The 27,056-nt window shown below is 40.3% G+C and overlaps 1 protein-coding gene and 1 long non-coding RNA gene across 5 annotated transcripts in view; one reads left to right on the top strand and one right to left on the bottom strand.

Moving 5' to 3' along the window:
• The window catches only part of TSHR (thyroid stimulating hormone receptor), a 70,305-nt gene extending 51,750 nt beyond the window's left edge, over positions 1-18,555 (top strand). For both annotated transcript variants that reach the window (XM_039390025.1, XM_039390026.1), the window contains exons 9-10: positions 13,233-13,421; positions 14,246-18,555. In XM_039390025.1, coding sequence (XP_039245959.1) covers positions 13,233-13,421; positions 14,246-15,653 — 1,597 coding nt within the window. In that variant the 3' untranslated portion in view covers positions 15,654-18,555. The remainder of the gene's footprint in view (positions 1-13,232; positions 13,422-14,245) is intronic.
• On the bottom strand, positions 1,705-24,440 carry LOC114001844. Of its 3 annotated transcripts, none has more exons than XR_005566744.1 (4): positions 24,316-24,440; positions 22,519-23,045; positions 4,569-4,640; positions 1,705-2,003 (listed from the first exon to the last, which is right to left on the bottom strand). It is a non-coding gene; the product is annotated as an uncharacterized LOC114001844 (long non-coding RNA). The 3 variants fall into 3 exon arrangements; XR_005566746.1 differs by having other exon boundaries at positions 4,569-4,637; XR_005566745.1 differs by having other exon boundaries at positions 22,519-22,751.
• Positions 24,441-27,056: the final 2,616 nt, after the last annotated feature.

The raw sequence follows: 27,056 nt of genomic DNA, 5'->3' as shown, positions 1-27,056 counted from the left end.
TTCCTACAAATTTTTCTTTTGAAAGATTCTGTACTACAATCTGTTTTACAACTGTACAACTGTAATATAAAATAAGGACCCTAGTAGCACACATGTAAAGGAAACTGAAAGAGATGAAAAAATAATTTTAGACAGAAAAATACTTACTCCTGGTGCTGTCTTTTCTTCTTTCTCATGTAATTCGCTTCCAGTCTGATTTTATAGTTCTCTAAAGAACTTTTCACTAAAATTAGTAATCATAATTCAGAATGAAAATAAAAGCTTTAAAGAAGAACTTCTTGAAGAATCATGTTCCCTGGCTCAAATCATGTAGTATGTAATGTAGAGCACACGACTGATCACAAGGAGAACTGAAATACTGAAAGAGGGACTTCCTCCTCCACTGCAAAACCAGATGGTGCTGGTAGTGCTCAGTCCATATAAGAATAACTTTTACTTTCTGCTCTTCAGGAAAATAGCATATTCATGGCAGAATAACAGTGCATTGTTCACAGAAGGATCCTAGCAGCTAGCTACAATAACAAAAGGTGCAAAAGATATTATTTTTCTTCCAGAATCTTTCCAACTCTAGAAAATCAGGCTGGCTACCAGCAACATAGGAAACTACAGCAGAAGTTGTACTGATCATAATCAATTTATGCTAAGAAGAATTGTGTCTATGCTGTGCAAAATTGCAACAGATCTTTGATGGCAAGGTCATCATCACACCTCTGGTTCTCTCTGCTCCCCATGTCTCAAGTTAGATGCATTCCAAGGTCTGTGTGCGAATAGTAGCCTGTCTTCTGCTTCAGTCACCTAAATTACATTGTCTTCTGGGGTGAAGAGGAAGATCTGGCTGCAAGCCCACCTTTCAGGACCACATCCTTCCTCAATACCTTTACCACAAGGTCCACTGAAGTTATTAGCAGAGTCCTTGGAAACATGAGACCAGTTCTGGGAAATACCAGGTTTTCCTTTCACTGGTGTGAGGGGAGAGAGAGTCATATGTCTGAAGCAAATACCTCAAATAATTGGACATTAGAGGGGCAGTCCATAATAATCATAGAATCATAGAATCTTTAAGGTTAAATGAGACCTTTAAGATCATCTAGTCAAACCATCAACCCAGCACTACCACTGTAACCCCCAAACCACTAGGGAAGGGGGTCCAGAGGGAGGGAGGAAACTAGTCCAGACCTCTTCATTTGGAGCTGCAAAATCCTTGGGATGCAGATGTGTATGAGAAGAATAGGTAAAGGCAGTAACACACAGCACTGTGTCCCTCAGGATACTGTCAAACATAAACATGCCTTTTTGTTTTTTCCTATCACCGACTCCCCTGAGAGATAAACCTCAGTTGTGTCATGAGTGGTCAGATCCTGAGACAGCAGAGAGATGGTAGTATTTTCTGGCCATGTCTTAAAAGTTAGACATTTTGTATAAGAAAAGCACAGTCAAAGCCCTAGTTCAACATCAGGAGAAGAACTGGCCATCTAGGCAGAGCAAAAGAGTGTGTTCAGGAAGCAGAAGGCAACAAATCAAGAGGGAAAGCTGAGAAAGCTCACAAAGGGGCTGTTCAACTGCCTGTCTGTGGTGGCTGTTGCTCCTCTTCCTCTCTGCTAGTTGCATCACCTTCATTTCCACTGCTTCTGCTTTCAGAAGGGGTCAGGCTACCTACCCCTGAACTAGAATGGCCATGGTCAGAGAACTGTGATAGAGGCTGGGTTGGTGACATGGCAGCCTTTTCTTTATTAGTATTTGGATAATAAGGCATTTTTCTGAATATTGCAGATGGCACCTTTCTCATTTTGTTCCTGGCCAGAAAGACATTTTTCAGTTGATAGAACTTTACCTGGATTTCCATTACATATTTCCATTACGATATTACGTGGTCACAATAAATACAGTCTCCAAGCAAGGTGCACTCTTCTGTTATATTTGGGGTGTCATACAGCTCCCAAACATAGCACTGCACATCTTTCCTCTGAGGCTACAGGTGGCACAATGGGTTGAAAAGCTGTTTCCTAGGGATGGGAGAAGACAAAATATTGAGGATCTTAAGTCAAAGGGAGCTGAGAGCTTGCAGCAGCACAGATTTTTGACTCTTTTGACTCCAACTTTGGTTACTGTGGGTATTTAAAGCACCAGTGTTGTTACTGTTATGCTAGACATGCGAACAAGTTAAGATGCTGCTAAGAGTTGTGGGTTAATCATATGCAATAATAACACTGCCAGGCAAGCTCCCTCTGCAAGGGCTAACTTTGAGATGTGTGAGCCACATGATACCTCTTGGTTTAGGGGCTAGAGATGACTTCCTAGGATATGCATATTGAACTGTAAAGAATTTCCCTCTTATTCTGTGTTTTCAAGTTAGATCTCTCAAATGACTTGAATTTTTTCTAATCTTCTACAATTATTGTGCTATCCTAGCTACCACTGATCCTCAGTCTCAGGATGTTTTATAACAGCCAGCTATCCATCTCCTATTTGAATGATATATCTCCATGGCTAATAAGAGTTCTAGTAGCACTTACAACTAAAGAGAAATAGTGTCATTACAGAGAGAGATATTGCTTTTCAAAGGCAGAAAGCAAAAAATGGCACATAAGCATAGCAAATCAAAAGTGATTTAAAAAGCCAGAGTATTTCACATCATGGTACTTTGATATGCTAGTCCTAAGCTAAAGATTTTAATACGGTGTCACAGTTTAACCCTGGCCTGAATCTTACGTCCACACAGCTGCTGACTCACCCCTGCACCCAGCTGGACTGGGGAGAGAACTGGAAGGGTAAAAGTGAGAAAACTCATGAGTTGAGATAATTACAGTTTAATAATTAAAAAAACCCCACATTGAACCCACCTACACACACAAAAAAACCAAAACACAAACCAGAGGGGGAAGAAAGCAAACCAAACCCAAGAATAACAAGTGATGCAACAAAACCAATTGCTCACCACCAGCCTATTGCTGCCCAGCCAGCCCCCAAGCAATAGCAGTCCTGGCAAACTTCCACCCAGTTTTTATTGCTGAGCATGATGTGATAAGGTCTGGAATATCCCTTCATCAGTTGGGGTCAGCTGTCCTGGCTGTGTCCCCTCCCAAATTCTTGTGCACCCTCAGCCTCTTCGCTGGTCAGATGGTGTGAGGAGTAGAAAATGCCTTGGCTCAGTGCAAGCACTGCCCAGTGGTAGCTGAAACATCCCTGTATTATCAACACAATTTGCACTCACAAATCAAAAACATAGCCTCATACTAGCTGCTGTGAAGAAATTTATGCCAGTCAAACCCAAAACTGAGTGGAAATCTAATATTTATTGTTGTGTCACATCAATGGCCACTAATATCTCCCACAGGAAACAGAAATGTTCTTGGAATTAGTGCCTTAGTATACACCCTGCACTATACCATCATGATCAATATTAACGAGTCATTTACAGAGAGACCAGAGATTTGTTAACTTGCATAACAGTCTGAGAAGTCTGACCAATACAGCCTGTCCATATTCCTTGGGCAGCGTAAACAGCTTGGCTTATTATAAGAAATAATTTGTTAAGTCATTTTTGCTTCAGGCACTTAGCTGTTGTTAGCTGGCCATTGGATACTCCTCGAAAAGAAAGTTCTACTTTCAAAACTGTTTTGCCTTGAAATTTAACTCTATGGAAAATTATTGTGAGAATATTGCTTTTTTATTGGAGCAATGAATGGCACTGCTTATAATGGGAGCAGTCTGCAGAAAAAAAACTAAAAAAAAAGAAAAAAAAGAAAAAAAGGAACATTTACGGATCTCAAAAGAGAAACTCTGTCTTGCCTCTCCTAGCAAGCTGGAAGAACTAATTGTCTGGAGTTCCCTTTATGCACTCTTGAATTTAGATAAGAATTTATGGTTGATGGAACATCTGCCCCACAGATGGTGCTTTTTTCTGATCAGAATTTCAGCAGCAACAGCAACTTAAAGGCTGAAAACAGACCATGGATCCACCCTAATGGGGTAATATTCCATTTGACCTTAAAGAAAACCAATGAGAAAGATTTAACTACAAAGAATTGTGCCTGTCTATATCTTTGTTGTGTTAGTTTGGTCATGCTTTCAGACCCCCTAATTAGATGTTTTATTTAAGTAGATATTGAAAAGTTAGGTAATTTTTTTTTTTTCAAATTTTCAGGTTTTCCCTGCAAAGGAAGCATAGTCAGTAATTCTGGTTCCTTTGTCACTGATGTATACCCAGATGTATACAGCATCTTCATAGATGTATACACAGATTGCTTCCTTTAGAAAACTATTTTAACAGGATAATAACAGTACATTGCTCTTCATCTGAAAATGAAATCTTGGCAAGGATGCAGCAATTCAGCAGACCTGATTTACTAAATGCAATGAGAGCTGCATGAGAGCTTTTGCCCAGAGCAAAAGTTCAATAGATTACAACAAAAATACAGTCGGGCTCATTAGTCAATTAGCTTTTACAAAACACACAGTCCAAACTCAAAACATTACAGTCACACAAGATATATATGATTAGTTAATTTTCTGCAGAATGCAGAATTGCGCTTTAAAGCATCATTTCCCAATCTAAGAATGGGTCCTACCTCAGGAGATTCTGTTGTTCCTGCCACTGGGCACAAGCAAGTCTTCAAGCAACAGGAGCACTCTGCAATCTGCTAATTAAACAATGCAAATTTGTAGATTTAAAAAAACCTTTCAGTAGAGAATAAAATAATATCTATAGTCTAAGCCCATCTATTATATATTTATTATATATTTTATGCTTTTTTAACTATTGTAATACTCAGAAATTGGTATATGATTAGGCAAAAATTCTCAATTGTACTATGATGCAATCAGTCTCTTTTTCTTAATTATCTGTCTTTTAAATAATCAGTACTACTTGATTTCATACTACAACTGCAGCTTACAGCAATGAAAAGGATTGTTGGCAAAAGCTATTATCTCTTATATCTCCTCTGACTTCATAAAGTCAACAAAGAATTAGACCAAAAAAATAATAACTCGGGAAAAAAGAAATAAAATTTGAGCAACTAAATATCTGTTTAACACTTCTATAATATACAGTTGGTTCAGAAAACAACATCTCTGAAATCAGAAGCTGTATTTTATTCCCATGTTTATCTGAAGCTCTCTACAGTCTCTTTAACATTTAATCCAATGTGTAGATTTCATATAAGATAAGGAACAGCCTAGAAGTGTGATTTATACACTACATGAGATTTATAAGAAAACGTGAGGACAAAACAAACCAGCTATCAAGCCAATGTTAAAAGTGGTTGAGAGCACTTTGGTTACTGTTACGCCTCACAGTGTAGAGCTCTAGCTGCTGCAGACAGACCACTTCCAGTACCTGAGTTGAGCTCTAGACCATGGCTATTTAAAAGCTAAAGTCTGGTCTGGATCTAGGCTAGAAGTGAATGTTGCTTGCCTCCACCATAATCCTGAACATTTGACACCTTCCACAAGGAGTGTGGTTGCCCAGTTTCAGTAATCAGCCTTGTGGGCATTTGTCAAAGGCCCTGTAGAAGTCCCAGGAGACTCTGAGCAGATCTTAGGCACAACACTCAGAGCAGTTTGCAAGGCAGGACTTATTTTTACAAAAGCCCTTTACATGCTGACTTTTCCCAGGTATGTGATATTAGCTGGTGGCTCATTTGCTGCCTTTCTGCAGGGGAGCTAAGTTGGAGGTTGCACAAGAGAATGGGCAAGAGGTCTGATGGACTTGTCAAGAGGATTTGTCTCAAACTGAAGTGACTATAAAAGAGGCTAGGCAGGAAATTGTGATAATGAATGATAATGAGTAACAAGGACTGGATGGTTTTCACCAGAAAAGTTCTGAAGCAGCTGAAGGAGGAAGTAGTTGAATTACAGGATCACAGAATTGTTAGGGTTGGAAGGGATGTCTGGAGATCATCAAGTCCAACCTCTTCACAATATAACTCTTCTGTGCAATGTAAGCATTGCTGTGTTTAAACAACATCTTAGTTATCAATATTATTAGATATTAACGAGACTGACCTAACTGCAGTCAGTTCCCATTTTCCTGAGCAGACCAAAATCTGGACTGATCTTGACTGACTGGGACTGACCATACTTGACTGATCAGGACTTGGTAACCAGTGAAAGGATGAGAGGAAATGGCCTCAAGTTGCTCCAGGGGAGGTTTAGATTGGATATTAGGAAAAAAAAATTCACAGAAAGAGTTGGAAGTGTTCAAAAAACATGTGCATATGGCAGTTGATGGCATGGTTTAATGGTGAACATGGTGGTGGTGCTAGATTGATGGTTGGACTTGATCATCTTAAAGGTCTTCTGGAACCTTAATGATTCTATGATTCTATACAATGGCACACTACAAAGAAATCTTCTAGGAAAATGTGTCTTCTATAACAATGCAGACACAGATACTATAGCACTGGCAAACTCCAGCTACTCGGATTCACATAGCTCTGAAGATGGTTAATTTATAAACCTTATCAATCCCATGCTTTCCAGTTTGAAGACATCTGCTGTGCTGCTTGAAGTAGATTGTGAATCTCAATAGAAAATCATCAAGACTAGATTTGTAAGGTAAAAAAATTCCTGACAATCCCACACTTTCCTCTTGGTCAGCTGACATACACTTCATCACTGAGTGTGGGCCTAGGTAGAGTAACATTATAAGAAGTTATCTTCCACTGGGAGACAAATTATCACCAGACTCCCAGGAGGCTTTTCGATTTGCAATAGAGTGGTACAGAGAGGTTGCAAGACTTTTTGGTGGCAGCCACCATACCAGCAGTTTAGAGACTTCCTAAACTAGGAATTTTGGAAACTTCCAAACTTCTGAGCCATTGTGCTTAATAAGGTCCATGGATGGGACCAACTATCTATTGTTAGCTCTGCAATAGGATTAATCCTAAATCAACAAGAACTTCAGCGCAGCTATGCCTGTACCTTTTACCCAAGCTCCCCAGTATAAAACAAGCAGAGTGCTTGAAAACACCACCTGCAATACCTAACTGCTTAAATACAAACCCTATGCACATACACAAAAGACTTCAAAGGATTCAGTAAGATAGAACAGAAATTACATAATCTTATTACTAATTCTTCCAAACCCTTTCTTCTCACCGAACAGATCTTTCTTGATAACACTCTGAGTTGCCACAGGCTTTGTATGTTCACCTCTGCTCCCTGGGAAATTGCTTCCATCTCAGCCCTGGGCTGGCTGCTCCCTTCTGCTTGCAGCTCTCTAGAAGCTGCAGTTCCCTTCCCTGTGCATTCAGGGCCCTGGAGAAGCTCCTCTCAGCAGCTGTTTCCAAGGCAAGAGCCCTTGTCCCCTAGGGTGTTCCTCCTGACCCAGCCATTTCTGATGGGAACATTACACAACAAAACAAAAATGTATATATATTGTTCTTCTCATTAGTTTGGTTTTTTGATCTGCACAATGAACCATGGCAATGACTTTCACAATAGAATGATGCAGTTTTGTGAAAAGATTACACCGTTTTTTAAGTCTTATATTCTTAGGTCTCCCAAAACTCATCTCACAAGACTGAATCATCATTACCAATATGCATGGCACCGTAGTCTACTACTGCTTCCAGTCATAGCTCTTTCCAAGAGAAAAGTCCTTATCTGCTCCTTATTACTTCATATATAAACAACTTGCTACTTCTATCATCCTAGCTGTAGCTTTTCATACTCTAATTGTAAGTGCATATAGTATTTTTAGAACTGCATATAATATTTGTTAGTCATATTAGATTTTCAAAGTGCAATTTTTCTGTTCTATTTTCTAGTTCTTTCATGAAACTTCTTAGCATTCTTTAACATTACTGAAAGCACTGACCTGACATTTGCAGAGGACTCAAAGATCTTTCCAGAGTGCTAGCCAAATTTAACCCCATTGTCATCCTTGTACAGTTAAAATTTCTTGATCCTAAATGCACTTTACATTCATCAATATTGAATCATATCAATTATTTTACTGCTCAGTCACACAGTATTGCAGGAGCCTTCTACTTCTTTAGACAATCACCTTTAGTTTTCACTACCTTGTATGACTTTGTGTCAGAAACAAGCTTTGTTGCAGCTATTCTCATTTTCTTTCCAGACAGTTCATGAGTATTTCAGTAGTACCAGTGCTAGCCTAGACTCTGTAGACCCTGCTGCAGTGACCTGTACATTCAGATACCAATTAATTTTCCATTCTTCCTCTAGTAAGAAAAATTGTCACCTGTTCTCAGGCTTTTCCCCCACTCTTTTATCTTTTAATTAATTCAGGAGAGCCATTCCCTTTGACACATAACAGATTAGTTACCTCAACAGCCCTTGATATCTGATTTTGTAAAGGCTTTTCAGAAATCTCAATTCATTGCACAAACGGAATCACCTTTCTCCATAGCTTGTGCCAGTACATCTTCAAAGAACTCCCAAGAGTTTGTGAGGTATCACTTTGCTTCCAAAGAGTCTCAACATCTCCCATCACACAGCATTTAACCACGTTACCTACTTGCAGATAGCTGCCACCACCATGAGGACTTGATGGACACCTGTGAGAGTTGCTGAAAGGCCAGTCTTGTCTTGGTAAGATCTATTCCAAGATCTAGTTTACCAAGATGTTTTGCTCTAGAAGGAGAGTTCTATAAAATGTTTCAAAAGAGAAAAAGGATCTTAGCTCAGAAGTTAGCAGGGATCATCGTGGGAGCTTTAAATTACATTTGAAAGGCAACAGGGACATAGCCAAGCTCAGAGATAAGGTATGGGGAGAGCTATAGCAACCACCCAAGGAGCAAAGGGAGACTTAAGAGGGAATATAAGCACCCAAAGATATGACCTCAAGACAGGACATGGGGCCATCCCTTTGCACCCCTCCTGGGATATTGACACAATCAAATACTTCTTTAAAGTGCCTGTATATCAACACACACAGCGGAGCAAACAGGAGGAACCAGAGGTCTGTGTGTTGTCACAGGGCTTTGATCTCCTGATTAGAGACATGGTGGGACAGCTGGCATGACTGGAATGCTGTCATGAAGGGCTACATGCTATTTAGGAGAGACAGATCAGGAAGGCGTGGTGGTGGAGTTCCCCTCTATGTGAGGCAACACTTGGAACGTATCAAGCTCTGTCTTGGACAGATGATGGGGAAGTTGAGAGCTTATAGGTTAGGATAAAAGGGTGACATAATAAGGCTAACACTGTTGTGGGTGTTTGCTACAGGCCACCTGATCAGGAGGTGGAAGTGGATGAGGCCTTCTACAGGCAGCAGCAGAAGCAGCCTCAGGGTCACAGGCGCTGGTTCTTGTGAGGAACTTTAACTACCCTGACATCTGCTGGAGAAGTAATACAGCAAAGCACAAATAGTCCAGGAGGTTCCTGGAAAGCGTTGATGTGAACTTCCTGTCAGGTAGTGGAGGATCTCACAAGGAATGGTGTGCTGCTCAATCTTATACTAAAAAACAGGGAAGGCCTTGTTGGAGATGTGAAGGTTGGGTGCTGGCTTGGCTGCAGTGACCATGAGATTGTGGAATTCAGTATCAGGTCAGGAGGGAACATGGCAGCAAGTAAGATTACAACTGTGGACTTCAGGAGAGCCCTGGGAAGAAGAATCCCATGGGAGCAGGTTCTGTGGAGAATAGGGGTCCAAGAGAGTTGGTTAATATTCAAGGATCACCTTCTCTAGGCTCAAGAATGATGTATCACAATCAGCAAGAAACTGGGCAAAGTGGGCAAGAGACCTCTGTGGATGAACTCCTGCCATTACTCAAGCATAAGCTGGATCAGACCACTTGGATGAACATAGAGAGGTTATCAGAGTAAGTAGAAATGAGACAAGGAAGGCCAAGGCCCATCTGGAATTAAATCTGGCCTGAGATGTCAAGGACAAGAAGGGCTTCTTCAAATACATCAATAACAAAAGGAAAACTAAGGGTAGCGTGGGCCTGTTACTAAATAGGGAGGGGGCCCCTGGTAACAGAGGACGTAGAGAAGGCAGAGTTAATGAATGCCTTCTTTGCATCAGTCTTCACTGACAAGACCAGCCCTCAGGAATCTTTGACCCAGGAGACCAGGATAAAACAATGTTGGATCAGAAAACACTTAGGCAGACTTGACATCCACAACTCCATGGGCCCTTACAGGATGCATCCATGAGTTGGGAGAGAGCTGGAAGACAGCATAGCAAGGCAGCTCATGATCATCTTTGAAAGGTCATGGAGATCAGGAGAGGTGCCTGAGGACTGGAAGAAAGTAAACATCACCCCTGTCTTCAGAAAGGGAAAGAATGAGGGCCCAGGGAACTACCAGCCAGTCAGCCTCACCTCAGTACCTAGAAAGGTGCTGGAGTGCCTCATTCTGCAGGCCATCTCTATCCACATGGATGACAAGAAGATGATCAGACTAGTCAGCAGAGATTCACTAAAGGTAATTCATGCTTTACCAACCTGATTGCCTTCTACAATGAAACAACTAACCTGGCTGAATGAGGGGAAAGCAGTGGATATTGTCTACCTCAATTTCAGCAAGGCTTTTGACACTGTCACAATACTCTCATACACAAACTGAGGAAGTGTGGACTGGATGAGTGGACAGTGAGGTGGATTGAGATCTGGCTGAACGGCAAAGTTTGGAGGGTTGTAGTCAGTGGCAGAGGGTCCAGTTGGAGGCCTGTCACTAGTGATGTCCCCCAAGGTTCAATACTGGGCACAGTATTGTTTATCCTATTCATCACTGACTTGGATGGAGGGGAAGACACCTCCTCAGCAAGTTCACTGACAACACCAAGCTGGGAGGAGTGGCTGACACCCCAGAGGGCTGTGCAGCCCTTCAGAAGGACCCTGACAGGTTGGAGAGATGGGCAGAGAAGAACTGCCTGAAATTCAAAGGCAAATGCAGGGTCCTCACCTGGGGAAGAACAACCCCAGGCACCAGCACAGGCTGGGGGCCGACCTGCTGGAAAACAATGCTGCGGAGAAGGACCTGGGGGTCCTGGTGGACAATAAGCTGTCCACAAGCCAGCAGTGTGCCTTTGTGGCCAAGAAGGCCAATGGTATCCTAGGGTGCACTAGGAATAGCATTGGCAGCAGGTCATGGGAGGTGATCCTGCCCCTCTACTCAGCCTTAGCGAGACTGCATCTGGAGTGCAGTGTCCAGTTCTGTGCTCCTTACTACAAAGGAGATATGGCGCTCCTGGAACAGGTCTGATGAAGGGCTACAAAGATGATTAAGGGACTGGAGCATCTCTCATACACAGAAAGGCTGAGGGAGCTGGGCCTGTTCAGCCTCAAGAAGAGGCAACTAAGAGGGGAGCTCATCAATGTCTTTAAGCATCTGAAGGGAAGGCATCAAGAGGATGGAGCCAGGCTTTTCTTGGTGGTGCCAAGCAATAGGACAAGAGGCAATGGGCAGAAACCAATGGACAGAAAGTTCCACCTGAAAACAAGGAAGAACTTCTTTACTGTGCAAGTGACTGGACCAAATTGCCCAGAGAGGTTGTGGAGTCTCCCACTGAAGATGCAATCTTGTGCAATGTGCTTCAGGATGGCGCTGCTTGAGCGGGGAGGTTGGACCAGATGACCCACTGTGGTGTCTTCTAACCTTGCCCATTCGGTAATTCTGTGGAAATGAGGACATTACTGAAAAACGAAAAGGAAAAGACCACTAAGCTGAGTAAGGGACTGGAGCATCTGTCATAGCAGGACAGGCTGAGAGAGCTGGAAATGCTTAGTCTGGAGAGGAGTCAAGGAAACCTTATCAATGTGTATAAATACTTGAAGGGTGGATGAGGTACTGGGAAGACAGAGTCAGGGTCTCAGTGGTGTTCAGTGACGGGACAAGACGCAATAAGTGCAAACTGAAATAGAGGAAAGTCCATTTCAACATAAAAAATAACTTCTTTACTGTGAGAGTGGTCAAATGATGTAACACACTGCTAGAGAGGCTGCGGAGTCTCCAGTCCCGGAGATAGTCCTCTGAGCTCAACCTGACCCTGTTTTGAGCAAGGAGGTCAAACTGGATGATCTGGAAACTCAACTACTCAGTGATTCTTTAGAAGCTAAAATGATAGCAGGCAGCATTCAGAGTCTTATAAGAGCCACTTCAGGAACTTGTTAGAAACATATCAGAAAGGACTCCAGAAAAACAAAAAAGAATTTTATGCAGTTGAAATCAACTAGTTGTGACATAGTCGAATACATATGATAGCAAAGAAGCTTTTAGAAGTAAAAAAGCCCTCCAACAAAAAGGAGAAGCAATTTCTAACTCAATTTAAAAACAAATACAAGCAAATCAAAAGGAGAAAAAAAAACCAAAATAAACTCAAGTGTTTTAGGCATTTAGAAGTTGTTTAAAGCATAAAATTAGTACTAGTTTTCTTTTAGGTGCAAGAAACTAGCCAGTGGGTAAGACTTCTAGAGGGATGAGAACAGCACTCTTAAAAACCGATGGACAGAAAAAAGCTGATTTATTTATTATTTATTATTAGGGTGTTCATGATAAAAGTGCTTAATGTTTCTACACTAGAACCCTTTTTACAGGTTTATTTTTTCACAGAGTGTAACTCTTGAGAACATCTTGACTTCAAGAGTCAGTAGAAGAGGTTTTGGGACAAAAAAAACTGAGTAGAAAACACTATGAGGACTAGATAACATTCACCTGGCTGTTCTAAAGGAAAGCCACCTCCCCCATCAATTGTCTGCTGAGGTGGTACTGAGTCCTCCTCAGTAGTCAAGTAGAAAGCAACAAACATAATACTCAATTTTCTGAGATATTCAGGATGGACTAAGAAGATTTTAATTTCTGTATATAAAGAATATTCTTTTAGTAATTGCAATACTTTCTATTGAAGTGTGCTAATAGATTAAAATGAGTCTAAAGAAGTCTAAGGGCATATAGCTCTTCCAGTGGAAGATGTGACTTCTTTAAAGAATTTTTAAAGCTTTGTGTTTGCATATGCACCTGTCTCTGGGTGGCTTTAAATGTATAATTTTAAAAGTCATGATATTTCTTTATAATTCATATTCTGCTCTATGAAACATTAAAGACAAGAGCTTTAAAAGATAAAAAAATCAGAGAAATCATAACTTACTTGAATTTGAATGGTATCTGAACTTAGCAAGGCAATATGCAACCTCCACCTACTCTGGATTTGATTTTTGCTGTAGAATTCTGTGAAACTCCTGAAGTACTGGAAGAATCTGAAAAAATTCTCATCCATTCAGTGAATATTCTGACATTTGTCTTTCTCTTCCTTTACCTAGGGATGTCTCCAGAACAGCTATCTCTAACCTTCCAGCCAAAGGAATGGAAAGCCTAAAAGAACTAATGGCCAAAAATACATGGACTTTAAAGAAATTACCAGCTGTAAAGATATTTCTTCAGATAATGCGAGCTGATCTATCATACCCAAGTCACTGTTGTGCTTTCAAGAGTTGGAAAAAAAAAAGTGGGTGAGTTTCACTGTCATTCTTTTTTTAAGTTTGAAAGTGAAGACAATGTTTTATTATTAATAAAAAATTACATCTATTGCCACTTTTGTTACAATTTTTTTCGAGGTATAGATGATGCTCTTTGAAACAGAGATTACAATTGCAAATTGGCAGGAAAAGGAATGTTTTGTAGGACCTTTTCCAGAAGTTCCTCCTCTTGTTGAGTTCAGAATTAAAGAGAAACTAAAAAGAAATGGATACAGTGCTGTAACAAGACCTGGAGAAAAGTGTGGGAGGGATTATAGCCTCAAGTCTCATACGTTTTTAAACTGAAAAGCTTTTGACTACTGAAAAATTTTTCACTAGAAATACAGCTGCATCACACGGTGAAGTACAGTGATCCAAATCACCGCACTGCTAATTAGCTGTAAACAACCTACAGAACAGATATTGAACTGATGGAAGTTCTGAGAGAAACTGATTTGTGAGCAACAGTGAAAAAAGAAATGCTGTATTATCTAAGAAGTTATAAACAGTAGATTAATGTCTTGTTACATACTAAGAATGTAGATCCCAAAAAGGAAGAGGAATTATGGATACTAAACAAGTCAAATTACTACCAGAGACAGCTGATAGCAACACAGAAAGTAAAAATATAGTTAAAAAGAAAAAAGCCCAGAAGTGCTCAAGCTTATTGTACACTATATGTTCTGTTAACAGAAATATATCCAATCACATGTTTATAGCTATGTTTTCATTTGTGATGATTTGAAGTGTTCCCTTTGATTACTGTGCTCCAGTCTGACTATAAATGCCAGAAATTATTTTTCCTGCTACTCTTTCAGGATCCTGGAGTACCTGACTTGTAACCAGAGCGGCAGCCACAGCTTTCATAAGAGATCAGCCAAAGCTCTCAGAGGTCCATTTTACAGAGATTACGCAGAAGAATACACAGATCACATCGATCCTGTGTATGACACAAACACCAAGTTCACGAATTTTCACGAAAATCCCCATTATTACATTTTCTCGGAAGAACATGGAGAAGGAAATCTTGGCTTTGGCAAAGAGCTCAAAAACCCTCAAACGGAAGATGTCCAGACCTTTGACAGTCATTATGACTATCCTGTCTGTGGAGGCAATGAAGATGTAATATGCACACCAGAACCTGATGAGTTTAATCCCTGTGAGGATATAATGGGATATCAATTTCTGAGGATTGTGGTGTGGTTTGTGAACCTGTTTGCCATCCTAGGTAACATTTTTGTCCTTTTTATCCTTCTCACCAGCCATTATAAACTGACTGTACCACGCTTTTTGATGTGTAACTTGGCTTTTGCTGACTTTTGCATGGGGTTATATCTCCTCCTGATCGCCTCAGTTGATCTCTACACCAGGTCAGAGTACTATAACCATGCCATAGAGTGGCAGACTGGGCCCGGTTGCAACACAGCTGGCTTTTTCACAGTCTTTGCTAGTGAACTTTCTGTGTACACACTGACTGTGATCACCCTGGAGCGCTGGTACGCCATCACATTCGCCATGCGCCCAGATCGGAAGATTCGCCTCCGGCACGCCTTGGTTATCATGCTAGGAGGGTGGCTCTCATGCATTCTGCTTGCCTTATTACCACTGCTTGGGGTCAGCAGCTACAGCAAAGTCAGCATCTGCTTGCCTATGGACACTGAAACACCAGTGGCTGAAGCCTATGTTGTCTTTGTTTTAATATGTAACATTATTGCTTTTGTCATCATTTGTGCCTGCTACATAAAAATCTATGTAACTGTGCGAAACCCTCAGTACAAGTCAGGGGACAAAGACACCAAAATTGCCAAGCGGATGGCTGTGTTGATTTTCACAGACTTTCTGTGCATGGCTCCCATCTCTTTCCATGCTTTATCTGCCATTATGAACAAACCGTTGATAACTGTCACCAATTCCAAGATTTTGCTCGTACTTTTCTACCCCCTCAATTCTTGTGCAAACCCCTTTCTTTATGCAATTTTCACCAAAGCTTTTCGTAGAGATGTGTTTATCCTGCTAAGCAAGTTTGGTATATGTGAGCATCAGGCTCAAATCTACAGAGGTCAGACTGTTTCAGCCAAAAACAGCAGTGGGTCATACGGGCAGAGGATCAGCCGAGGGATAGGTCAGATTCTCACAAGCATTCAAGACCCAGTCAATGATTACCTTCCTGCTGTAACAGTGCAGAACCAAATTCTCATGGAAGAATGCAAACAAACTGAGCTATAACATCTTAAAGTATCACAGCCAAAATCTGGTCAAGAGGTGATTGTGCATACAGTGAATCAAGTGAGAAGATAACATTCTCCATATCCTTTTTCCATAGGATATCCCTTGCTATGTCTGAAAGTACCTTCAGAGTGGTCTTCTTCTGGACAAGTCACTCATTTGAACCTCTTGTCTCACACTTTTATCAGTGCAGGTCAAAAGTTGCTGTTCTGATGATAATTCTCGAAGTAGATGTGAATACTTTTTCTAACTAGGAAAATTTATATATAAAAACTACACAAATATAAAGTATACCCTAATCTAAAAAAAATTAAGGTAGCAGGAAACTAACAATACGACTTGGGGGTACTTACGTGACTAAAAAAAGAACAAAGTTTTATAATTAAAATGAGATTAAAAAAAAAAAGTTGAAGTTCTCAAACGCCTATGTATCAAAAGGTTCAGTTTGTTTTCTAATAGCAAATTTCTAAAACTTTCACTAGGCCTAAAATGGAACAGATTTCTTCTGCTTCTGTCATCCTGACCTAAAACAAATCTAGCCTTTTGTTTGCCATTCTTGGTTTAGCTGGGTGAGGTGGAAAAAGAAGCTTCTTCATATGGCTATATAGTGGTATATTTGTTTTGAAGATCACGCTACCCAGTCAAGTTCATAATGTTTGTATTTTTATTTTTTGATGACTGATCCAGTTTTTACCATACTCCAGTGCTGTTTAATCTCAGCATGTTTATTGCTCTGAAAACCCTGTAACTCCAGCTTTCTCACCACTACTGCTATCCCTGCTTACCTCTGTCTTACAGGGCTAGAATGACTTTCCCTTTAGCACTTACTATATTGAACTGCCTCAAATCTGCACTTAGACCACAGGAGTGGATCACCCCTTTGGGTTACTTCACTCCATACAGTTGCTGAATTGAAGGCTGACCTCCAGCTCCTCCAACATGTTTTAAGAACATCTATCTTGTAGTGAGATCTCTTAACTGACTTGTGTAATGTCTGAAGTACAACTACAAATCACATGGTTTGCTTCTGGTTGGCCACAGCCTGTCTGTAGCTTGGGCACATACTTTCCCCACTGTGCTTAAGGAAATCCAAGCTCAGATACAAGGAACAACTCATTTGCTCTGGTCTTTTGCTCCAGTGAAGCACTAAAGCATCCTTCTGCCATACCTGCTGCTAAATGGGGCCAGACCAAGATAAAGCTTGGCTGTGCTCAGTTCATTCATATACCACAAACAAATGAACTGGGGCCTGCCTCTCTACACCTCCTGCAGACATCAGGACTCAGGGTAGGAGCTGCTCTGCCCAGCTGGCTTGTTAACACTTGTGTGTCCTGAGTGCCAGCAGGATCAGATCTGTTCACAGCCAACTGCACAGACCAGCTCTGTAGATTGCTACTAAGATTACCACTGGTCATTTCACTCAGCTATCTGAAAGCCTTGCCATAAGAATGGAGAACACTGCATGAATATTTACCTTCAGGTAGGTATTGTAAAATTCATTTTTTAACATCTATACTGGTTTTAATGGAATTATAGTCTTTGAGGAACTATAATTAAAGTGAATAGACAATTGTCATATCTTTTATAATGTGAGCTAGTAGTATCCAAAAAATCACAGTGGTCTAGCCCTTCAAATTGCTAGCTCCTACAGCTGGAAACTGAATGATTGCAAATGCCATGCACATGCTCTAATTCAAACTCAGTTTGATTCCTTACTTCTGGTTATAAACAAAAGCTGCCTCAGTGAGCAGAAACAAGGGCCTAGATTCACCAATTCCATGAGATGGTCTTATAGAAAATAATTAATCCATCACTGTTAATGCCATAAAAAAAAATCTACAATATTGCATTATAGATGAATTTAGCTGCTGGTTCTGGGGGAGGAGCACACTTCCATTTTTTTGTTTTCAGCAAACTTTGAAATCGATAATGATTTATGACCTCCCTTTCTGTAATCAGGACTCACTCAGTATTGAAACAGAAACATAGCTTCTTAAGTGTGCAGATCAGCAAAGTTCCCTATTTTTGAAATAGCTGCATCTGTGATGCTCTGGCTGTGCTGGAGAGTCCCACAGCAGTACTATGTTGAAGTGCAACCCCACCCCCAGGTTCTGCCACCCTCCGATACTGGAATAACCATTAAAGGGAGAAAAAGTTTCCTGAGCGCCTTTAGTGTCTCAGCAGCAGCTAAGACAATCAAGTTGTAATGGACATTTATGCTACAGACTTCACAGATACCAGCGGAAAAGAACATCCAAGCTTGAATCATATTCTTTTTCAGAAAGAGAGGAAAGACTAAATCAACATTTACATTAAAAATGCTTTTAAAAGTAACAAGGATCATTTATTTCAAACATCTCTTTACATTAAACCAGAATATTTGTTCCATGGAAATTAGTAGGACGTTGGAATGATGTGGTATGTTGGACTGATGCAGGTTGCTTTTGAATTAATACAGCTTTTTGCTCTTACTAATGGAGGACAGATATATTTACACATTATTGAGCTTTCTATCTCTCATGATTGCATATATATTATTGCCTATTAAAAGAATTACGCAATGTTGCCTTTATCAATGAAGTTTGATATTTCCAGTTTGTCTTGCTTATTCTTCCTTGTGCTTAACTTTAATATTTTAAAAGCTACTGGAAAGGTCCAGGCAATAGACTTTAAATAATTCATTTGTCAGACTTTTTCTTGTAAATGTTTGTATCCTACAGATATTCTCTTCCATTTCTGCCCTCATCCATCCTTTCAGCCAATTTTGGTTTTGCGCACACCTTTATGTAATACTTGCTATTTTAAATCTGTCTGAGCAAGATGTATTATTTCTGGCATTCGGTAAGTATTTTCTCTAGAATACTTTAGAAATAATGCAGAGCATTGGAATAAAATGTTTTGTTCAAAAGAGGCTCAGCAAGTTTTTTCTGAAGGTTTTATAATATTTTTTCTATGGATGAAGTTAATACTATTTCTTTTGCACTCAACTTTGTTGTTCTCCTTGGTTGATCTACAGCTAAAAAGACTGACTGCACAACACACTGTCTGACATAGGTTTGGGTTTTTTCCCCCTCCATCTTTAGCTGTGAGAGGGATGTCCTAAATGGTCATCTCAGACAGTTCAGCAGGGATAGAAAGGAAGGGTAGTAGTACTGCTGAGCTCTGGGATTCCAAAACCATAATTAATTACATCCAGGACAGTCGGAATAATCACCTAACTGCCATGAGGTCCTCTTCAAAAAACTAAATCTGGAATGTAATCTTTTCATTCTCCTTTAAACTTAATGTCTATGGTCTGCCACAGGGACTAAGGATTGAATACTTCATGAGAAAACACTTACATACAATAAAGATTGTGTGGTGGACTCTACTGCAGGAACTCTCAGAATAACTAACCGAATCTGGACATATGCAACATGAAGTAAGATCTCTCCCTCCCACTAGGTCTTCCCTCAGAGCAAATATCCCTAGCCTCATATTTGTCAAAATTTATGCTGCCAAATTTTATGTTCCATAAGTCTTATCAGTAGAGAGAGAGAGAAAAAGATCACTATCTTTGCTATATGGATCCTTGCATTACTTGAAAAAACAAAACAAAACAAAACCCAAAACTCCCAAACGTGAGGGACAACTTCCACTGCTGAAAACCGTCAATGTGATCAAATATTGGCTATCTTCACGTACCCTCCCTGTCCCAAAAAAAACACCTGACTTTCACTATCTGTGCACCTTGCCAATTACACCTGTGTCTCAGTCTGAGGAGACTGGGATGTTTGCTAAAGAGGATGAGTTACAAGGTAGACCGAACTCCTCTCTCTCAGCAATTGTAAATTCAAAATTAAGGGTTTTTAATCGAGGAACTGTGGAAAAAACAGAAGAAATAACAACCCTTTATTAAAAGATACATGTATGTTGGCAAAAAACAGTAACAGAACACAAAAAAGCTAGATAGTAGTCCTAGAAAGAAAGAAAAAAGGTCTGACTGAATACTTCTCTGTCCTTTAGCGCAGCCCTAACCATGGCCGGCAGGGGGCGCTGTTGGATCGCTGAAGGTGCAGGGCCTGCAGGTCTCTGTCGTGGCCAGCAGGGGGCGCTGTTGGGCTCTGGCGGTCACCACACGGGGAGAGGGGTCGGGGGGGTCTCGGACTGTGGGAGAAAACGAGAAGGAAATGGGGGACCCTTCCCTCAGTGGGAGGAAAAAAGGGAAGGGAAGCAGTCCACTCCCACGGGACTCACCGCTGTCCCAGGTGACGGCATCTCAAAACTCCTCCCTTCTCTCCCGCGGGCACGTAACTCTCCAATGAAACACAGCAGATCCGGGGAGCGGGACAGCCAGGCAAGTCGAAGCCAGCAGTCCGAGCTGACCAGGATGAGAAGCCAAAAAACCAGATCCCCAGTCCCTCTCCCTAAATGCCTGCACGCAGACCCCCGTCTCCCTCCATTCAGTATGTGCATAAGGGACCTGGAAAAAGGACTGAACAGTAAGATAACAAAGATTGCTATAATATCAAGATATGCAGAGGAATAAGAAAAACAGATGACTATGAAGAACTGTAGGAAGACTTCTTAAGACTGAACGAAGAGGAATTCAATGTAGATGAAGTGACACACTTGATTAAAAAAACACAAATTGATATCTTAAATTACATGCTCTGAGTTGACAACCCCAATTCAGGGACAGGATCAGTAGACAAGTTCATGAAAATACCATCTTATGCTTTCTGAAGATTAAAAAAGAAAATCACATTATGCTATTGGGAAAAGAGTAGAACAATAGAAAACTAATATAATGGAATTAGAAAAGTTTTCGGTTAGGGTAGCAAGAAAAATGAAAGGCTTGGAATTACAGCTAAGCAATCACTAAGTAAAGTAGGAGCCCTCAGACTAGATGGGAAATGACAAAGCTCAGTGAAGTCAGGAGTAGCAGCTGAGTTGCTGAACTTCCTCTCAAAGGTTGCTGTGGGTCATAATGTTTACATGGGTTTACAAAGAAACTGAAAATTCATGGAAGAGAAAGCTGAGGAAACATACTAAACCTCCAAAAACTGTAAGACTGGGGATGCTCCTGAACTGCAAATATTTGGCAAATGGGAGGCAGTATTTGGGGACTGCATCATGTGTGCTTGCTTATTATTTTTGGCCAACCACACACCATTAGCAGCTATCAGAGTCGGGATTCTGGCACAGAAGGACCTTTGGTCTGCTCCACAGCAGCCACTTTTCTTATGTTCAATCAGGTCCCCTATTCAGACTGAAAAAGCAGCTTCAATTTCATCTTCCTTCAGTAGGCCCGACTTCAGAGTCCATGTAGATAAAAAAATCCAGCTGAGTGAAAACCAGCATACTCCCTGTTCACAGTGCTGCCTCAATGGATTTGACCTCATAGCTCAAGTGCTTTCACATGAGGGCAGAGGCTTCTCTCAGAACTCTGCATAGAAATGGGAAGAGACAATAACACCATTCTTTGGGCCTTCAGATAGCTCTGAGATTTCAGACTGGAGGACAGAAAATCCTCTTTCAGGGTGGCAGAGAATGCCACTATTTTCTCTACATAAAGTTCTATGATTCTATTTACTTTATGTGGTGGTAATATGCTACTGAAGATTTCTTCATTCACAGACATTATGGAAAAAAGCTGTAAAGTTGAGCTGGAGCCCTAGTTATAAAGACTTGGAACATTCTCTGACCTTTGCTAGCCAGATGTGGGGGTTTTTATTGAGTAGGTATCGGTTCTAGAAGACACCATCTGCAACAGGTCAGCTGTAATCAAAGTACAGCACACGCTGCTACGGTATTTGGATTTTGAAAACAGCACAGGTAATTAAAGACAAGTTTCACATGACTACCATAACATTTTGGTTTATTAACATGAGATGCACTTTTGTTTCTTTTCTTGTGGAATAATTAAAGTATTACTGCTCATAGCATAGTCTTTGGAAAACCTGTACCAAAAAAATATCCTTCAAAAGTGAAGCTTGATTTGAGTAGAAGTGCCGCTATGCTTGTGTATTAAAATAAATCAATACCTCCCTTCCAGGTTTTTGGGCAGGTCAATGAGTGATAGCAATATAATCTGTATTGTTTTTCTAACAGATGCCAGGTGTCTGCAGTCTAAAACCACTCAGTAATCAAACGGTTTCTGGGTTGCTGTTAAAATTGGACAGAGCGAGGCACAAAATTAGTTGGATATCACGCCTTTCCATTATGCCCTCGCCTCCTCCTTGGCAGGGATTCTGAAAATATATGATATTATAGTGCATTTAGACGTAGGCTTTGTGGGCTAAGGCACAAGATGTTGAAGGGCCCATCATCATGCCCCGGAACGGAAGATAGTTAAGAGGTCTTAGTGATGCACACTAAGAGATTCTGAGAGCAGCGTCAACCTAGAATTCACACTGATTCAATAACACATCTGCATAAAGCTGAAACACTTCTCATCTGTTTAGGCCCTTCCATCTGACCTGACTTATTTTTGTGCGACTGGAAATCACGACATGAAAGTGAACAAATGAAGGCTCTATGAGGTCAATACACAGTATTTCATCAGCAGAACCATCAGTTTTAACTTCCTATCCCATCCCACACCTGCCTCCCCTCTCCCCCCACGTACACACATTGGTATGGATTTCCACAGTACCTCAAAACACCAGGTTCTCAGCTTAGAAAGGATACCAATCCTGTGGAGTTTTGTAACTGCCTATCCTTATTTTCCACCCTGAAAATATTGGATAACTATTCCAAAATATGGAAAAGTCTTATCAACTGTAGCACAGCACTTGGACCTCATTGAGGCCATCCTGAACTTACTCCTTTCAAGAGCTTAACTTTTGTAGGATTAATATAATCAACTTGAATCTTATCCTACCTTTTTGAGGAGGACTTCTCTGTGCCATCCAGATTATATGCAATGACAGGGCTTGTCTGCGTGGCCATCTGACATCATATCCTTACTGCTGCACACCTTCCACAGTTCCACTGAAGCGCGTGAAGCTTTGTTAATGAATTCGAGGAGAAGGAGCACATTCATTTTTGGTTCTCAGCTATTCAAAATGCAGTTGTGATGAGGAGTCTCCTTTGGGTTCTCTGTTTTTCTTCTCTCTTTTAAGGAATGAAATCTGTTGTGAACACCAACTTCATTAACAACCCATATCTAAGAGCTCTCTAAACAGTCATTACAAAGTGACTGAAATTGTTGGATTGTTACTTGCATATACACTGTGATATTTTTATAAGACCTGCTTTGCTGCCAAGAAGAGACTCCCCGCTTCAAACATTCGGACTGATAACTGGCTGGACTGCCAAACCCATGCTGGTTTCAGATGAAATTACAGTGGCTTTTCTTTGAAAAGTGAAGAAAAGTTACAGTACTCCATGTCTTCTGTGAAATCAAAGCTGCAACAAATCAAACCTAAGAAGTAATATGAGTTTTGACAAAAAACTTCTCACTGCAAATTCTGAGGTGTTATCTGGATGTTTCTTTTCTCCCTGGCTTGCTGCTGACACACACTCAACAGCACTGAAATACAAAGCAGCACCAAGGCTGTATTTGTGCTGCATGTACAATGGTGCTTTCAGTTTGACTGTAGTAAGAATTCCCTAAATCATGTGTGGATTACTGCTGCTGCCTAGAGGGAGCTGTGGAAACAACAGATCAATTCTTTTTTAGCCAGCTACAAATTTCCAATTAAACCCTGCAATGACATGTCAGTATAAAGCAGCAAGAAGTATATTTTCATTTAAAACTAATTAGGAGGATTGCTGATACACTGGCATATGCACTTTCTCATGAAGGTTCAGGGGGGGAAAAAAAGAAGTTTGTGTTGTTTTTTTTTTTTATTTCATACATACACTTCTTTTTTGACAAGAAAGAACATTTGCAGTCTCTCCTTGATTTTTTTTTTTCAAAGGCTGGCTGCATTATTTTACCTTTTCCTCTGTACTCTTCATTTCCTCTTTCCAGTTTCTCTTTACAGCTCCTTTTGCTACCATGGAAGAAACCCTATACTCTGATTGAAGAATTACATTTTCCACCTACTATCTAAAGTGATTTAGGCGAAATGGGAACACAGCAACCTCAGGGAGAAAGTTGTTTCAGGATATGAAAATCATTCAGGACAGAAAATGAGCACTAAAAGACACACTAAATAAAGGTTAACAGCCATTTGATCTGCTAAAATTAAGAACTGCTCCCCTTTTCCTCTGCCCCTTCCCAAAACCAGCTTAAGTGATACATGCAAAAGTGTCTGTGATGTGAATGTACTTCTCCTTTACCTAACTCATTTTTAACACCAGTACCATCATCACACTTATCAAGCCATTTGTCAACTCTCTAAACATACACGAAATTTCATTAGATGCCGCTTTATTGTTTTAAGACTGAAGCTACTTATGAAAATCAAACAGACAAATCCAGCCTACAAAAACCAGTATGTCAAAAATATTATTCCCAGCACTAATGCCTTTTCTTTGTTAAAAGCTTGAACAAGGTGAGCTCAGGAGGAAAGAGCTTCCATTCTGCAACAATTTGAATTTTCTGAAACAAAAGGCAACCCTGTGCCAAAACAAAACCTACAAGCAGTATTTCCACAAGGTGAATTCTGCAATAAATCCTTTTTAAAAATGCTGCACTTCCCAGAATGCTACATTTTCCAGAATCCATTACCTGTTGGAACCAGACAGCCCACCTCCAGTCAGCCAGTTCTTCCTGAGGGAAAAGGTACAGCAGGATTCCTAGGAGAAATTGGAAAAATCAGGCAGCTAGGAGCCTTGGCAGGCAAGACTACCTTCCTTATCTTGCTAGTCAAAATGGTTTTCTCCATCACCAGCAAGGAAGGGTTTTTCTTAACCTTGGCACTAAATCCTGACAGCTCCGGCACTTGTAAAGCAGCATCCCAGCTCTCTTGGGATTCAAACGTTGTCCTCTGTTCAGACACTTAGAGGAATTTTTCCGCAGCACAGATCTCCTTCATTTGATTCCTCTAGCAAAGGAAAAGCATTTCTACCTTGACAGAACCACATGTCCACACGTAACATTTTTTGCTGTTACAAGATTTTTGTAAAATTATTTTTACAGTTCAATGGTAGTCTTTGTTTTGGATTTGCTACTGAAATATACTTATCCAAATTAAACACCATGTTTTCAGTTCAGTAACTTTTTATTTCCAAAACTGAATTAAAAACGGAAACAAAGCTAGATACATAGTTATCATTAAAAAGCATTTTAAAATAGCAGTTCACCAACATCCATCTTCAGAGAGCAGTTTTTGACCTATGGGGTAAATGGGCAACTCAGTATCATTTGTAATGTAAAGCACTATTTAATTTATTTTCTCTCCATGTTCTTTATTTCAGATAACCTTCTTTCAGGTCACATAAGGGCATCCATATTTATACTACCTCAAAGGATGCAAGTGCACAGGCACTTCACACAAAAATAATTAGGAAATATTTCACTCCAAAGCCAAACATGTATAAAAAACAATTTTCTGAATGTTATATATCCACACTGAAGGTCAAATGTGGTTCAACTGCAGCTCATCTGACTGTACTACAGATGTCATTACATCTAAAAGGATTAGAGTTTAGCATAATCCCATTAGTGATAAAAACAGTTTGAAAAAAGACTGCTGGGATCTGCTCTGAAAACAAGGGGCAAGTCTTTAACAGAGTATTTCACAAACAAAAGTCTGAGTTAGGAAAAAAAAAACCACCACAAACTCAAAAGTTGATACAGTTGAAGAGGAATTGTAAGGAAAGATGTGTAGTTGAAACTAAATGGGGATATACTGAAAGCTACGCTAATGTCCCAAGATTCTTATCCTTTCATACCTCTGCAATGGCAAGAAACAAGCTATAAAAAAAAAAAAAAAATCAGACAGAAAAAAAAATTCATGTATTTTTAAATATACTTGATTTTGAAAAAAAAAAAATCCTTGAAATACTTTGCTCCAATACAGCTGGGAGAGTGCAATTAACATTTAGTTATAACATTCTCATCTTTCCTTACAGGAATTAAATCCAGCTTTTTTTATATGTTTTAACTTGAGTATGCTACTAATTTGTCATCATTCTGTTTTGCCTCCTCTTTTTAGGGTCCTTTTGAAAACATTTTGGCCAATATAACAGGCCATTCTTCTGACCTGTTTTTCTTACGTAGTATGCAAGCTCAGAGACTGATGATCTCTTTTGATAAAACATCTTGATTTCTGATATTTATCCAGAATCAACTCCAAATCCTTTTCAAGTACGGCAAACATTATGGAAAAAGCAGTACTGTGTTTTTTCAGACTTGTCCAAGTGTTGGAAGGCAAAGAGGAGTATTAAAATGGGGGAGGGAAGGAAAGAACCCTTGAGTACCAGGGAAAAAACCCAAACCAAGACACATCACTCCTTAAGAATCTTCGTTTGCTATACCTTGACACCACTATACTAAAAGATTATGTCAAAATCCCACATTACAAAATACAATCACCATAGAGGCAGTTTAGCTTATAGCTTACTTTCTTTCTAATTATATTAGAATTTCAAGTTCAAAACTTAGGTTTAAAAATAAATCACAAGTCATGTCTCAAGGTACTGCTTTTAGACAAGAACTAAAAATATGTCAGCTGCTTATGCTAGAAAGCAATTCTGTCAGATTAGATTAATTGATGAAGACGAAACCTTTTTGATCAGCCAGCTATCATTCAAGAACTCTGCATTTTACTTCTTGATATTGTCTTGCACTTCCACTTACAGGACTGGCACTGAGAAGTCACACAGAATGTCACAGGTGGGTTTTGAATGTCCCCAGAGAAAGAGATTCCATAACCTCCCTGGGCAGCCTCTTCCAGTCCTCTGCCACTCAGTGTAAAGAAGCTCCTCCTCATGTTGAGGTGGAACTTCTTGTGGTTTAGTTTATGGACATTACTCCTTGTTCCTGTCACTGGGGCACCACCTAGAAGAGTCTGGCACCATCCTCCTGGCACCAGCTTTTCAGATATTTGTATGCATTAATGCGACACCTTTCTCCATTTTCTCCTCTCTGGACTGAACAGGTCCCACTCCCTCAGTCTCTTCTCAAGAGAGATGATCCAGACGCCGAATCATCTTTGTGGCCTCCACTGGATCCTCTCCAGTAGCTCTTTGTCTTTCTTGAACTGTGGAGACCAGAATTGAACACAATACTACAGATGTGGCCTCACTAGGGCCACGCAGAAGGGGAGGATCACATCCCTGGACCTGCTGACCACACTCTTCCTGATGCACCCCGGGATACCATTGGCCCTAACACCACGTTGGTTCAATCAGTCTCATCTCAACACCTAACACTCAGGTTACCACAGGGAGAAAATACTGAAACAAATACACAAGTCTGGCCTCAAGATTAAACTGTGAATTTTTTCTATAACATTGTGATGACAT

Source organism: Pipra filicauda, unplaced genomic scaffold (assembly GCF_003945595.2).
Source record: "Pipra filicauda isolate LSUMZ 115617 unplaced genomic scaffold, ASM394559v2 scaffold79_size2787110_pilon, whole genome shotgun sequence".
NCBI classification, from domain to species: domain Eukaryota; kingdom Metazoa; phylum Chordata; class Aves; order Passeriformes; family Pipridae; genus Pipra; species Pipra filicauda.
The sequence above is the reverse complement of the archived record's forward strand: the minus strand, read 5'-3'. Positions and strand labels throughout refer to the sequence as shown.